General features: G+C 41.7%; 2 protein-coding genes across 2 annotated transcripts in view; both read left to right on the plus strand.

Annotated features, from left to right (window-relative positions):
• Window positions 1–14892, plus strand: part of LOC145444712 (inactive hydroxysteroid dehydrogenase-like protein 1) — a 186542-nt gene that overhangs the window by 145643 nt on the left and 26007 nt on the right. The window lies entirely within an intron of this gene.
• Window positions 4650–12876, plus strand: LOC145444070 (sodium-dependent neutral amino acid transporter B(0)AT2-like). The gene is made up of 13 exons (XM_080321981.1): window positions 4650–4903; window positions 5412–5624; window positions 6379–6511; window positions 6813–6988; window positions 8856–8966; window positions 9033–9274; window positions 9341–9491; window positions 9944–10015; window positions 10077–10272; window positions 10797–10956; window positions 11020–11186; window positions 11758–11865; window positions 12367–12876. The coding sequence occupies exons 1-13, from the start codon at window positions 4745–4747 to the stop codon at window positions 12444–12446; spliced, it is 1968 nt and encodes a 655-aa protein (XP_080178107.1). The 5' UTR covers window positions 4650–4744; the 3' UTR covers window positions 12447–12876.

Here is a 14892-nt window from a genome sequence, read left to right on the forward strand (position 1 = left end):
AAAACATGTTTTTTATTGTTTTTTTTTGTTTTTTTGTTTTTTAAGCCATGACGTCACCAATATTCAATTATGACGCCATAGTGAATTGACATTGACAATTTAAAATATCGGGTAAATATAGCTCATTTGACGAAATATCTGTACTATTGCTGTTGAGGCTTCCAGCCATCCGATATCGGTATACGTCGGCTATATCGGGTGGTAATTGTCCGTGTCCGTAGGCTTATACAACATGTTTTTTGGAAAGTATTTACACAATAAGGCATAATTTTACAACTTAAAAAACAGAATTTATTTTTTAAAGAGCCTTTGTTTAAAACACTGTTTAAAACATGTTTCAAACAAAGTGATTTAAACAACCATTTGTTTTAAATGCAACCCTAGTGAGATAGTGTAATGGTTATGCGTCCGGCTTCTCGAGCGGTAGGTCGTGGGCTCGATCCCCGGCCGGGTCATACCAAAGACTCGAAAATTGGTATCCGCAGCTATCCTGCTGGGCGCTCAGCGATCACGGATAGCATGGAGGAGAAAAAAAAACGGGGGCGCAGACTAGATGACCTCCTGGGGCCGTATCGCAACTCCGTCGTCAAAGCATCTCGATGGTGCAGGCGAAAAAGAATATCATATCTCTCTCTCTCTCTCTCTCTCTCTCTCTCTAGTTGCAGCTGTGGATTATACCACCACGCTATCTCGCCACGTGTTGGAAGGTTTATCTAGGCTCCTCTTCACCATCTGATCAGCGTAAGCGATGTCATACAAAACCTCTGGAGTGAAAGTGGGACGTTCTGAAAGTTAGCATTTCAGGAATCATTATAAGCAATATCCTGTCGAAACACCATGAACCTAAAAAACCAAAGATTACCCTGAGTGCAAGATTTGGCAAGAGGACGACTAAATAAATGAAATGGAAAATTAGTCATCAACCAACATCAACCAACCAGTGTTGGGATGACTCGAGTCATGACTTGACTCGAGTCAGACTCGAGTCACCTTTTTCGTATGACTTGACTTGACTCGAGTCACTTCGGTAAAATGACTTGACTTGACTTGACTCGACGTATCGGAAATGTGGATTGACTCGTGACTCGGAGAAAAATTCACGAGTTAATTTCAAGTCATCAAGTAATCGGTGAGGATAAATATCACACTATCTTCCATATGTTCGGATTGTTCGCGAAACGCCTCCATTGTTCTCTCACAAATAAATTGACCGCAAACGAAGTGATCGAAGCTTAAAGCTTACGTTGTCGTAAACTAGTAGTAAAGGAATTTAATAGCAAAATGTCTATTTCTGTTCTCTGTTCTTTCCTTAACGAAACCTCTTGTTTTATTTAAATAGAATCCGAATATAGTTTATATAGTCCTCAACCATTGGCGTAGGCTCGAATTGTATCATATCAATTTGTAAAGGGGTATTGCATCTTATCCATTCGCTTCTCTATTCTCTATTTTGGCTGGTAACTGTAAACTGAGGCTATGCAATTACTTAACAGTTCTACGAATATGTGAGCGATGCAGCCTCTTTTTGCGTGTATATTCAAGTCTATATCCGTCCATCGGTTCAGAATCAATGACCACTCAATATGTATTTCAGACATATAGCAAAATTCAATGATGTAATCATGCCTCATACTCCGAAAAGGCAACTTGACTTGAATTGTGACTTGACTCGTGACTTGACTTGACTTGACTTGACTCGACTTGACTCGAGTCACCTCCAAAAATCGAGTGATTTGACTTGACTCGAGTCACCTTTGAAAATCGATTGACTTGACTTGACTCGAGTCAAAATGTGCAATGACTCGAATTGACTCGTGACTCGAAGGTAGTGACTTGATCCCAACACTGCAACCAACATCATGACACTGTTCAGCTCTTGGTTCTGATGAGGGTGACTTGAAAAATGGTAAACACCCTCGGCCAAACGTCAACATCACCGTCGAATTGCCAAAGTGATGGCCTTTGTATAGTTTTTGCCTGGCCAAATGCTTTTATACTTAGGCGAGTTGGCGTTCCACCGCCATTGACGGTGTATGACCTCCCTATGCGCCGCTGTGCTCACAGCGTGATAACAAAAAAGTCCAAAAATTAACCCGATGGAGGATGAATTCAAGAGGGATACTGAAGAAGAATAGTCTAATCGGCACACCTGTTGCGAACCACTGGATCGGGTTATACCGAGCGAGATAGTGCCATGGTGATGCGACCGGCTTCTTGGTCGATAGGTCGTGGGTTCGATCCCCGGGCGGGTCCGACCAAAGACTCGAAAACTGATATTCGCAGCTATCCTGCTAGGCGCTCAGCATCCACGGATAGCATGCACGAGAAAAAACGAGTGTGCAGACTAGGTGACCTTATGGTCGTATCGTATCGCGTCTTCGTCGTCGAAGCATCTCGATGGCGCAGGCGACAAAGAACATCATATATATATATATTTAGGGTTGTCCATAATTTGGAAAATCTTACGAATCCTCCGTTGTAATGTCTTATTCTATAGATTATTGATAAAAAACGACACTGAGCCCGAAAGAAGCTCAGTGTGATTGTTGAGCTTTATATTTGTATTCAATAATGATATATTCTTTCTGGAACTAGGAATCCGTCTCTACTTGCATAAGCGCCTATGCTTTCTCTCGTTGAAAACAAGGCATATGGGCTATGGCGGTTCCCTTCACAATAAAGCGGTCTGGCTTTAGACGTTTTGGTGAAGCAGCTGTTGTTTATTCATCATGTATTTCGTACCGCAACATACCCTGAATTAATCCTAAATCATTATCTGTCAACCTACAATAAATGCGCTTTCAGAATAGCCGCCGGTAGCAGACTCCTTGATCACCTACACAGCAAGCTGCTGCTGTAGTGGTCATTGAAGCATAGCAGACTAGCCAATCAAGAGCCGTGGTTTTGTGATTGCTAGTCTTCTCGCCGTTCTATGGTCAGTGGCACGCCCATTCTTCAGCAGCAACTTTCAAACGCTTTGCTCGAAATCTTAACGGCCGTCCTGTGAGCTTCTTTCGGGCTCAGTGTCGTTTTTTTTATCAATAATCTATAGAATAAGACATTGCAACGGAGGATTTGTAAGATTTTCCAAATTTTGGACAACCCTAATATATATATGTGTGTGATCCAGCGGACAACTCGCTTCCGACGGGGAGAATCATTATCCATACCTTGTTGACATTCGCAACAGGGTCGTTCTAATAGGAAATTTTGCTATCTGATACTTTTTCTAACAGAATGAAACAATGTCCTGATACGTCCGGATAAAACGCGAAATGATAAAATCCGAAACGATCCGGTCATACCTTAATACAAGTCTGAAATCATGGTCGCTTCCTTCATGATAATCTGTATTGTTGAGCTTCCAATCATCGTCAGAAATTCACTCACCGGAAAGCGTCGGACGAATCTCCTAAATTTCGACATATAACATCTGTTATCGCTTATGTGTAACTGTAACTATCAAGCTCAAAGTTGTTTGCGAATTGACTCAAACGTCACGTTGTTATCGAACAAAATGACATTGCAATTTTCGTGAAAAATTAGTAGTCGCGATGACTTCGACTCTGTTGAAGATGGACTGATAATACCGAAACATGCTGTCCACAGACTTGATGCTGTATGTCTGTTGGTAAGTAACACAACCTCTTCCGTTGTGGAAAACGAGTGACTGAGGATACATTTTAATATATTTGATAAGATAAGAAAAAAAAGTACGATATATCATTGAACATTTTAGCGTGACACGCAAGTTGATAAATCGTATTACATTTATTCGTCGTATTCGAAATACCCGTGCCAACACGTTTCTATATGACTTCATCCTGTCAGACGTAAAATGAATGACGAAAGTTCCTGTCATCATTTTATGAATGGGAAGGAGGCAAAAGGATGTGGAGTATCAAATTTCGCGACGACAAAACGTGGCCTCGAGTTAATCTGTTTAGGTCGGTAAATATTATAAGCTGTCGCAGCCTATCTGCAACGCCTCGAATGTAATCATGAAGGGGAAATGTTTATGAATGCGATGGTGACTATACGGAAAACACGCACCCCAATTCTGCGAGCATGCATTATGCACGGTGCAGGCTACTTGGAAATTATGATTTGCATCGGGCCACGATGGAATCAGATGATATTGCAAAGGGTCAGACTGTTCTGTTCTATGTATGATCACAATCAACGAAACGGCGGAACAAGCTTGAGAGAAATTCAGGAAAATCCAACCTGTAGAGTGTAAAACTTACAAAATTTAGTAAAATTCGAGACAGCTCGCAAGCGTTTTTGCAAAACGAACTCGACACCCACGCCATGATATTCACGCATACAGTGGTTTCACGTTAGTATACGTCGCATTTCATATATGCGCACGAAATATTTTACTAACAGGTCACATTATGACACCCGAAGTGTGCTTCAGTCTGCTGATCGCGCATGCCGGAGAAATTACAGCTCCAGAGTAGACGTAAAAATAGAAGAGAACGACGCACATACGTATATTCCGTACGTCAGTGGGTGTTGTTTACGCGGATGGAGGTGTGACAAAACGAGAGACTTCGTCAGTATATAACGCCAGGAATCACATCTCGTTTCCACCTCCTGTCCTGGACGGAAAGAGTTGGATTCTGACGAACCTGCCTTGTTGGCGGTACTGTATCCGAAAAACTTCTTGCATTCTCCTTCTGTCTATAGATTTCTGCTACTTAAACTGTTATATTCATTCAAATACTGCTGACAAATAGCAATGGACGAAGAAGAAAATGTCGGAACTGATTCAGCGGCGACATTGGTAGGGAGGGATACCGAAGTACCTGCCGATCCTGACATGGATGAAGACAAAGAGAAAACGCGGACGCAATGGGACAACAAGATCCAGTACCTTCTCGCGCAGATTGGATTCGCAGTAAGACCTAGAACCCGTCGATTTGATACTTTTCCCGAACTTGGAGCAAGCTTACCAATGGCGGACATGAATCTGGTTACATCAACTTGAACGTTGTTCAGGGGTTATCATTGTCGATAATGTCCATACATCTGTACCCAGAAGCTTGTCGTCGCTGGAGTGATAACGTATCTATAATCCAGCAGTAGTGAATCTATATATTGTGACGGATATCCTGGAGATTACTCGTTATAGCGGTCCATGTAAATATCAGCTGAATTCGTAAATTCATAGATCAGATTTCGGATAGAAGCTATAGTTTATCGTGACGCGATCCGTGTCATAAACTGAATTTCAATTCACATTCCGCACAGGTGTCCTGTCACCAGATAGTTCTTAGAAACATGTTCCGGGGTGACGCATCTTGAGTCTTTCCGAGTGATACACAATACTATTCGGCGCTTATGTATACGCCAAATATGGATCGATGCGTTTTATATATCGCTAATGGAACATTCGTTTTATCAAGGTCGGCCTCGGTAACGTATGGAGATTTCCGTATCTGTGTCAGAAAAACGGTGGCGGCGCGTTTCTGATTCCTTACTTCATCATGATGATAATCGAAGGCATACCATTGTTTTACCTGGAAATCGCTATCGGGCAACGACTCAGAAGAGGAAGTGTCGGAGTGTGGAATCATATCCACCCGTATCTCGGCGGCGTAGGCATCGCGAGCATGGTGGTGAGTATATTATCGTGCTTAGCATTAAAAGGTCAAGTCATTTCATACAATAGATTAGCAGAGTTCATGACAGACCAAAAACACGTATTGAATTTGCGCTTATTTATTCTCTCCATACATATCATTCGCCGTCGTGACCTATTAATATCTGGTAATGAAGTGGTAATTCCGAGTATAGGCGATTACATTCTTTATAGTTATGCACCGAAATATCATTAATCAAGAATATGTAATTGCCGTTAATGTTATCCTTTAATCATCCCAGATTTGAGCCTTGGTACTACGACAGCTGATTGTATCTTATGCAAGTCAATATTGTATCGTAAATGCACTTATCGTCTAATACCAAATGTTTTGTTTACTAAATTAATTCGTTACTTCCACAATCCGAGATTTCATACCACGTGCTTGCGGGCATGGTGGTATCGATGCTGGATAGTCACACCGCTACAATAATCGGACTCAGTTTCGATTCGTTGAATTTATATTAGTAACAATGAAAACATGCATGTAATACAATTTCGAAGAGGATATGCCTCATCCCGCTATCATGAAGGGGTGGAATGCGGGCGTATCCGACCTTAAACAGGGGACAGCGCTGATAAATTTTCTTTTGCGTCATTAATAAGGTTGAAAAAGGTCGTCGCGCAGTTCCAAAAATACACCTAATCAATGACGTACGCCCACCGATCTATTTGGGGACTCCTTATCGGCTCGAAATACAGGGTTCGATAACGTTATTCAAATCTTCCAGGTGTGTTTTTTCATCGCTCTTTACTACAACGTCATCATCGCCTGGGCAAGTTTGTACTTTCTGAATTCGTTTCGAAGCCTGCCTTGGGAAAGCTGCCCCGTGGTTGAAGATGACCTCGGGAATTTCACAGAAGGTATACCTTATAACAAGCTAGGATACTTGCTCTTCATACGTTCAATGTATTTTGAGGCAGGACCTGCAATACTAGCGAATTAGTACTTGCGAAAATGTATAACGAAATAGATGACTGATGAGGACAGGGATGAGTTATAACATCTCTTTCCACGCGAGCATCGCAATCAATCCCCAATCGCCCATTTTCCGAGCACACTCATATATGATAGAACAAATATCGTATTCCGTCGAGCTAGAACACCATGCTATTTTTCCGACACTTTCCACAACCTGGAAGTCCATGGCTTATTTCCTTTCAGTTCAAGAATGCGCGATTTCAAGTCCAACCTCGTACTTTTGGTATCGTAATACGCTAAATATATCACCGTCAATCGAGGAGCCCGGCGCCCCGGAGTGGAAATTGGTGTTGTGCCTTCTCTTGGCTTGGGCGATTGTTTTCGCTGGAACTTTTAAAGGAATCAAATCGTCGGGAAAGGTATGGTTTCGAAGCATAGAGTACTTGCATTGCTTCATCACACTGACGTACCTCCCGCGATTTCGATGTTTACGAAATAGATTTGTACCCGTGCAATACAGGGATAAATGTTCAGATGAATATGTGAATGACATGCACATTTCTTCGACGGAACTACAACTCAATTTCGTATAACATGGAATTTCTTAACTTGATATTGTCAATAGATACCCCATTGACTGTGAGACTATGAATGGTACTGTGACTAAGAATTATAGGCTGCTGTAAGTATGACGCATAATTCGCCTGCAGTACAATAGGTAGATTATAGATTGGAATCTCCAGAAGGGAGAAAATTCAATAACGGCATGGCATTACGTGGTCCTCGTATTCTACCGGAGGTAATATGCGGTTAGACATCAGGTCAACGTCACGATCGTAGCTAGAATTTCAACAGCTTTGTAGATTCTTCTGTTGTAACGGAGATCGATAGTATTTTTAGGCCTTTCCGTAGCTCATAAAGCATGATGACACCCAGAGATATCGATTCCTATCCTATGTTGGAGCTGGAACAATGTGGTCACAGCGTATAAACTCTTGACCGAAAAAATGAACACTGAACACTGAACAGGCTGCATTTCCACTAGTTGCGTGAAATCTAATCACTTACAAAAGCCTGACTTTCTGTCGAATAGGCACAAAGCGGATTCTATCCGCACAAGCAATTTAGGCATAACAATTGCAACGACGCTACATTGGGAGTATATTCTTACCTTCGTAAACCCTTAGCCTCAGTCATTAGTCTCACCGGAGTTCACCACGAAGGTCATTATTTCACTACGGACCAGAGGGACAGCACGTGAGCATTATTTAGAGACAATGTCTCACGCAGCATTAACGACTGGCTTATTCATCTTCGCGAAGAATGAAAGATTCATGACTTCGCGAGTGTTCGCTTGGCGCCATTTGCTCAGCACGCCCACCGCGGTTTGGAAGTTATTACATATTCCCAATTGCGGAATCGTATAACCTCTTCAATATCTTGAATTGAAGATTGCGAGTCATAACTTCCGAAATGTCATACCAGACGCTAATTGCCGGGGGCGTATCAAGGTTCAGCCTTCAAAACACCCTTGAGAATAGTGAAATTCCCATTCCTCATGACGTAAATTACGTCACTGCTGCGGTTTTGGAACTTTATTATGTCACCTTCAAAATATCCGGAGTATGGATGTTTTGAAGGAACGGTTTCGCATTGGTAGGCGGATATAAGGTACGTCACTATACACCGGCTCCGCCCGGAATACGCCTCGAGACATCAGCATCATAGTATCATCCAGTTCAAAAACTTCATTAGAAATTGTGGTGTGAATTTGCCATTCCGAGAGTATACCGAATAGTTTCGTCGCAGTGTATGGTTAGGTTGCGACGAAACTAATTCCGAAAATATTCGGGTTCATTTCAATATGAATATACTATATAATTGCATGGCGTAGATTCTGCTTATTCCGTTCAGCCACGCTAACAATACAATAGTCGCCAGTTTGCCCACACGCGTAGAATTTCCTGTGGTTTGAAGATAGGCCGAAAAAGGCGTTACTGTGGTGTAGCCTTTAGTGTATTAGTATTTCAAAGCAGTCATATATTTAGCCAGCTCGTCCTCGGAATTCTTTGCTAGCATTCTGATGGTGACTGGTGAGGATAACCAAACCGCTACAATAAATTTGCTGAATTTTGTGATGCTGTAAAATGTGGGTTTTATGTAGAACTGTAACTTAACCGCAGCAGGTGTTGTCATTGCTTTTCTGTGTCCGGATGATATATGCAATCAGTTATCATTGGCGCGGTATCCGAAAAGATCACGGGCTCACCTTCACTCCCTTTACAGGTGGTGTACTTCAGCGCAACTTTCCCTTATCTCGTACTGTTGATATTCTTCTTTCGCGCTATCTCGCTAGATGGAGCCGTTGGCGGCCTCGCTTACATGGTTACGCCTGATGTAAGTGTGACGAAGGTGTCTTTGTCGAAGGCTTTAACATAATTATCCTTATTATCAATATTTTAGTATGAAAAGCTGAAAGACCCCAACGTGTGGCGCGATGCTGCCACCCAAATCTTTTTCTCGCTCGGCCTCGGCTTCGGTGGGGTAATAGCGTATTCGTCATACAATGACTTCAAGAACAATTGTCGCAAAGACGCTCTCACTGTGTCCCTCATTAATTCCGCCACCAGCATATTCGCTTCAGTCGTAGTGTTCTCTGTTCTTGGATTCAAAGCTCATGCCATGAACAAGGAGTGCAATGAACGGTAACGCTCTTTTATTACAAATTGTTAAATTCCGATATACTATGACATTGCTGGAAATAATTTCAGGAATATCGAACACATCCATTCCTTTTTCAACGAGCGCGACGACGCCGCCGATTTAAAGCACGTATTGAACTTGTTGAACGCGGACAACTACTACGAAATCATCGAATATGTAAACAACACGATGCATCTTAACCAGTCGCCAATGTTGAACGTAAGCCATACCTATAATACGGGTTATCCGCTTGATGGTAATAGTGAGTTGAAATCTAACGTTTATGACTAACCTATCTGTAGTCTCGACACCAACACCGACCACAAGATTGAATTCACATCATTCTAACCCCAGAAAAATATAGTGTAAAATTATAATATATGTGAGAGACCGCTTGATCCACATATGTTGCTATGGGATGTGTGTAAATAGCAGTTAAGATCGGGCTATTAACCTTATGACTATTACACAGGTGACCTAGAAAAGTATACCCTAATAACGGGGTGTCTTACAGCTTCGCTATTCATAAATTATTTGATTCATGAATAAACAACAACAACAATTACTTTTTATACGCGAAATAAGACACCTAAATGACATTATATATACAATTGTGTATACACATTACACTATCGTTGCCGAAGCTAATGTAGCCAACATTCTTTGTACAGGAATGGATTGAACACACGAACACGTCTCTGACGGACTTCAAAAGTTGCAGCATGTCTTCTGAATTGGACAAGGTAACAACTCTGATCAAACTCATTTCTTCATGGTGCTAGCGTGTTCTTATTGTCGTTTCAGGCTGTCTCCGGACCCGGTCTGGCTTTCATCGCTTTCACTGAAGCCATGACGAAAATGCCGGGCGGTCCGTTTTGGAGCGTTCTGTTTTTCTCGATGCTCATCAATTTGGGTCTCGGCTCCATGTTCGGGACCATGGAAGGCATCATCACTCCTCTGAAGGATTTAGGACTCAAACTTAGGAAGGAGATTTGTGTTGGTGAGTGACTTGGATTTGGTTGGGAATCCAGGAAATTTTCCGTTCAAAATATAGTTAACGTCTTTGATGTACCAACATTCCATTCGATGAAACCGATATTTGACTTGCGAACGATATTTACATCCAATTAACACTGATTTCTATATCGGTCGGTATAGCGGGCAGTGGCACACCGCGATTTCAAAGGTTGAATCACATGCGTTCAACTCAAATTCTCAATGTGACGTCACAACGACGAATCTTTCATCTTCGTTGTGACGTCACGGATTACCATGCGTCACCTTATAGACAGGTTATTCAACTCTCTTCCGGCTACAATAAAAATTAGATTTTATCACGGATAGTCACACCGTATCCGGAGGTTAACGCAACAACGTAATATAAGAATGAATTTATCACTCGTACTCATTAAGTCATTGTGTCAAGAATCATAAACTCCCCGAGCAAGCACAGGATGTTGGGAATTAACATTTCCTTGACCACACGTAACGGAAATTTGATTCGTTATCCTCCAACTATTTCAGCCATCATATGCTTCGTATCTTTCGCCGTCGGGCTGATCTTCTGTTTGAGATCGGGAATGTATGTCGTGAACCTCTTCGATTCGTACGCCGGAACGCTACCGCTGCTGCTGATAGCGTTTTTCGAAAACATAGCCGTCGTTTACGTCTATGGGATGGAACGGTAAGAGTGGAATCGAACCCGTATTTATATGTATACACGCACTGACGACCTTTGCATTCTCAGATTTTCGAAAGACTTGGATGATATGATGGGAAATGGGCCACCGGGGTGGTTTTGGAAAGTCACCTGGTACGCGGTTTCGCCGATATGCATGGCGGTGCTTTTTATATCTTCCGTGGTGTCGCTTGGTCTCAATACGCCTACGTACGGATCGTACGATGATGAGACAGGTAAAGGACTAAAATAGCTATCAGCTGATACTCACACGAATTAGAGTTGCAAAATCGCAACTATTGCGTTATAAACATAGGCTAGTCTATCTTCGAAAACAGCCAGACATTCAAGTAGCGTGGGTATTAAATGAAAATGTATTTGCTTAAGATATAGTATGGGAAAAATTGAATCCATGCGTCGATATTTCTTAAATACTCTAATAGAAATAGGTCAACTGGTCTAGACACCTGATAAACAAGAATTGGAATAGAGAAATCGGTTTATGCTAACATCATGTTGGCTTGAACGTCTAGCAAGTAGCCTACAAAGATTGATGGGGTGCTCGATGAATACCACACATTTAGCCGACCCAAGCTGTGTCACGAAAAGACCCGCATTATATTTAAAATTGTGGGAATCGACAAGATGGCAGCTGTGACAACCCTATCAATACGACAAAAGGGATGCATGTTTACTGACTGCCGCGCTTTTCAGTCTCCTCCGCTAATTATATAGCGCGAATGACATGGGAATTATATATTCACCTCAATAACCATGCTGCATTTTTAGAATTTCGTTTCATTGCAGGGTTGAGCGTGGATACGGAGTATCCTTGGTGGGGCGTGGCTGTCATCGTACTTCTCATACTTTGCAGCATCATATGGATACCATTAGTTGCATTTCTTCGCTGGAGCGGTGAGTACCTGCGGTCAAACTTATATGGAGAGTGCTGGTTGGCGGGAGTGATATATTGCGGTTATGTGGCTACATATTTGCTCATCTATATGTTTGTTCCGCCTTCTCCTTGACCCCAGCGAAGCAAGCAAATCAGGTCCATGATAGTATTAAAGTATTGAATCTCCTACGCATGGTTGTCATGCCGTCCTTATAAAAACCTGATAGAAACTGTTGACTTCGTTTTTAGTCAGTAAGCACACCGAATACACCGCCTCTGTGTGGTAATGAATCCATAATTGGGGCTGGGCGAAAGCTATGACCCTTTTTTAGTCAGCAGGCTCCGAAATTTCACGGAATTTTAGTTTGCCCTTATTTTTGGATCCATTTCGAAGGCAACCCGGTCGGTCTGTATATAGTTCAGATAATCCGAAATCAAGCATAATAACCGGATGGAATGTAGGCTATACGTTTGAACAATAAGCAATACAAGGTCGTTGTTAAACGAATACAATTTTACAGGAATTCTTCCTTACATGACGCCTGATTCGGCAAGTAAAAAGAACAAGCTCTCAAGTCGGACTGAATCTCCATTCGTCTGATCGGCGATGCTTGTTACGTAATAGAGGACGAGGTCGAGAACCTTGATTCCAACTCCATTGGCAGGCTGATCACGCCCAATTGAGGACCCATTCTTCCAAAAATGGGCGTGCAGATACCTGCGCTGCTTTTGCAACTGATGCAAGCTTGCCAAACATAGGCCTACCTGTTCGTTTCATGTATTTATTCATTCCATTTATTTATTTATTTCAATTATTTATAATTGTTACCTTTGCTTACTTCTCCGATTACAAGTGTTATGGTGCTGGATTATAGGTAATTTTAATTGGGTGTCCCAGTAAGGTCCCATTTCCGGGCAACCTTTCGATATTTATGTGAAGAATATCTGTGAATGTGAATCCAGATTGCGTATTCTGATTTTATGCCATACATCTATGCCCACCACGACAAATACATCAAATTCTCTTTCAAGTTGATATTAGAGCGAACTATACGTTTGTAAGAGCAGTTTACAATTTTGAATGGCTGATCTTTATCTAGCTAGCCGGTACATAAGGTTCTTGCAGCACCTACTGAAAATCGCTGCGAGTCCCTATACTTGGACTAGCGGTTTGACTCGACGGCCATCCTACTGGGATTGACGTATGATCACAAGAGGATTAGAAAAGATGAAATGCGAGTGCGCCTTTGGCTATAGTTTCCAGCGATGCGATTATGCGAAGTTAAAGCGGAGGACAAGAATCATCCTTGAAAATCAAGAAAGGGATAGCCTACTTAGGCAGAATCGCAGTTGACAACCCAGAGATACCAATAGCTTTATATCTCCTTGTGAAAACCTTGATCGATGGATGATAGTGCAACATGCGTTCTATGTCTTGAATCACATCCTATAAGCAACCGGATTCAATATCATCCACCAGCGAACCTCCGTAACATTATCGAAGCAATATAAGTTGTTCCAAAATTTAAATTTACCGACCCCCTAGTATTCACACAAAAGGTCGCAGTACACACGCAGCGCAATAAATTGCAATAGTTTAGCATGAAGATTCCATATTACGTTTTTTTAAATCGCGCATCGACAAATAGGTAATGGCGCAAGTCGCCTTTCCAGGCCATATTAGTCATAAACGCGACATTGACATGTAAGATTATCAAGACCGATTTATGCCTAACACATGTACGGAAAGTACACGATTCATTCATTACTCTTCAATTAGTTACGCCTGTTAACTATTCATCACCTGCAAATATATTGATGAAATAAAAGCTGACGTTAATTACATGGTGTTTTCAAGACACGTTAGTGCTATATGTTTTCTCTGGCAGAACTTTATTTGTCTGTCCTAATTATTATCTCGTATTTTACAGTCCTAAAGCACACTTTAAAATGTTATCTGCTAGAGTGTTTGGATATTTTGCGATAAAATGCTCTTTCGCGACACCGTGACGAATCGATGGCGCATCAGAGTATAGCGAGTGCAGAGTGCAGAGTGCACGCTTATTCTGACAGTTAAAATAACACCCTATGCAGGGAAAGTCAAGGTATATAGAAACGGGTAATATCATCCAAGTATAAAGATGAGCTGATTTTTCATAGTAGTTGATATACTTTTTGCGAGTTCGATTATAATGCTCAGGAAGCAGTAGAAAATGAATCGCGTAGCTGTGAAGGTAGTTTGATCCGGATACCAAAATATACTTTCATAAATCGGCTGGGATAAAGGATTACTTTGGGCGAATTGTGCATCTGCGCCGTCATGCCAGGAAAGTAAAATACTATCTGCCAATAGAGTAACGAGGGAGGTCAAGAAAGCGCTCATATGGGCCTACTCCATTTTGTGATTTAGGCTTATTTTTCCGTTATATCATGCTTTTATCATGTGATGTCGCTTGATAGTTGAAAACTATTTCTTGCGCCCTATTCCCATCCGCGGTATGTTTTAGTACCATGCTGGAAAGTTGTGATGATTTCTGAAGTGGAAATTACGCCGATTCATCCTCTTCGAGAAATTCAGCAGCTATATTGCCTCGAAACAAATTTATTGGGATTAAGCTCAGAGGTGGTCAGTAACGAAGTACTTCTACTTTTTCGAAGTACTCAAGTAGTTTTCCTCTACTTCTGGTACTTACTCAAGTAGATCTGATTTTCGCTACTTCTACTTCGTAATATTTTGTGATCTACTTACTTACTTTTCGCTATTTTCAGTTTGTCAAGTAGAAGTAGTTTAATCCTCTTATCAGGAAGATAGCCTGAGGAATTTCGGGGCTGTTTCCACGGAGCATCAACATTTAATTTTCATAAAATTTGAGTAAAGCCCAGAATTTTCGTCGCGCTTCGTGCTCAGTGACTACGGGGTGACCAGTATGATTTCACGGCAGTATCGGTGAATATAATTTAGGTAGCGGGTTGGCGTGGTTACGTTCACACCGCATTGTCTCCCTTCGCCATATCAAATACTTCATCACAGTATATAATATTATGGC

This window comes from Botryllus schlosseri, chromosome 8, assembly GCF_051294905.1.
Source record: "Botryllus schlosseri isolate E-star chromosome 8, Bs_hap1, whole genome shotgun sequence".
Taxonomy (NCBI): Eukaryota; Metazoa; Chordata; class Ascidiacea; order Stolidobranchia; family Styelidae; genus Botryllus; species Botryllus schlosseri.

Bases quoted from the DNA above. Each gene is read 5' to 3' on its own strand.
- LOC145444070 (XM_080321981.1), top strand. From the start codon at position 4,745: ATGGACGAAGAAGAAAATGTCGGAACTGATTCAGCGGCGACATTGGTA. The intron at 10,957-11,019 runs GTAAGAGTGGAA...TTGCATTCTCAG, and splicing joins TACGTCTATGGGATGGAACG to ATTTTCGAAAGACTTGGATG. The intron at 11,866-12,366 runs GTGAGTACCTGC...ACAATTTTACAG, and splicing joins TGCATTTCTTCGCTGGAGCG to GAATTCTTCCTTACATGACG.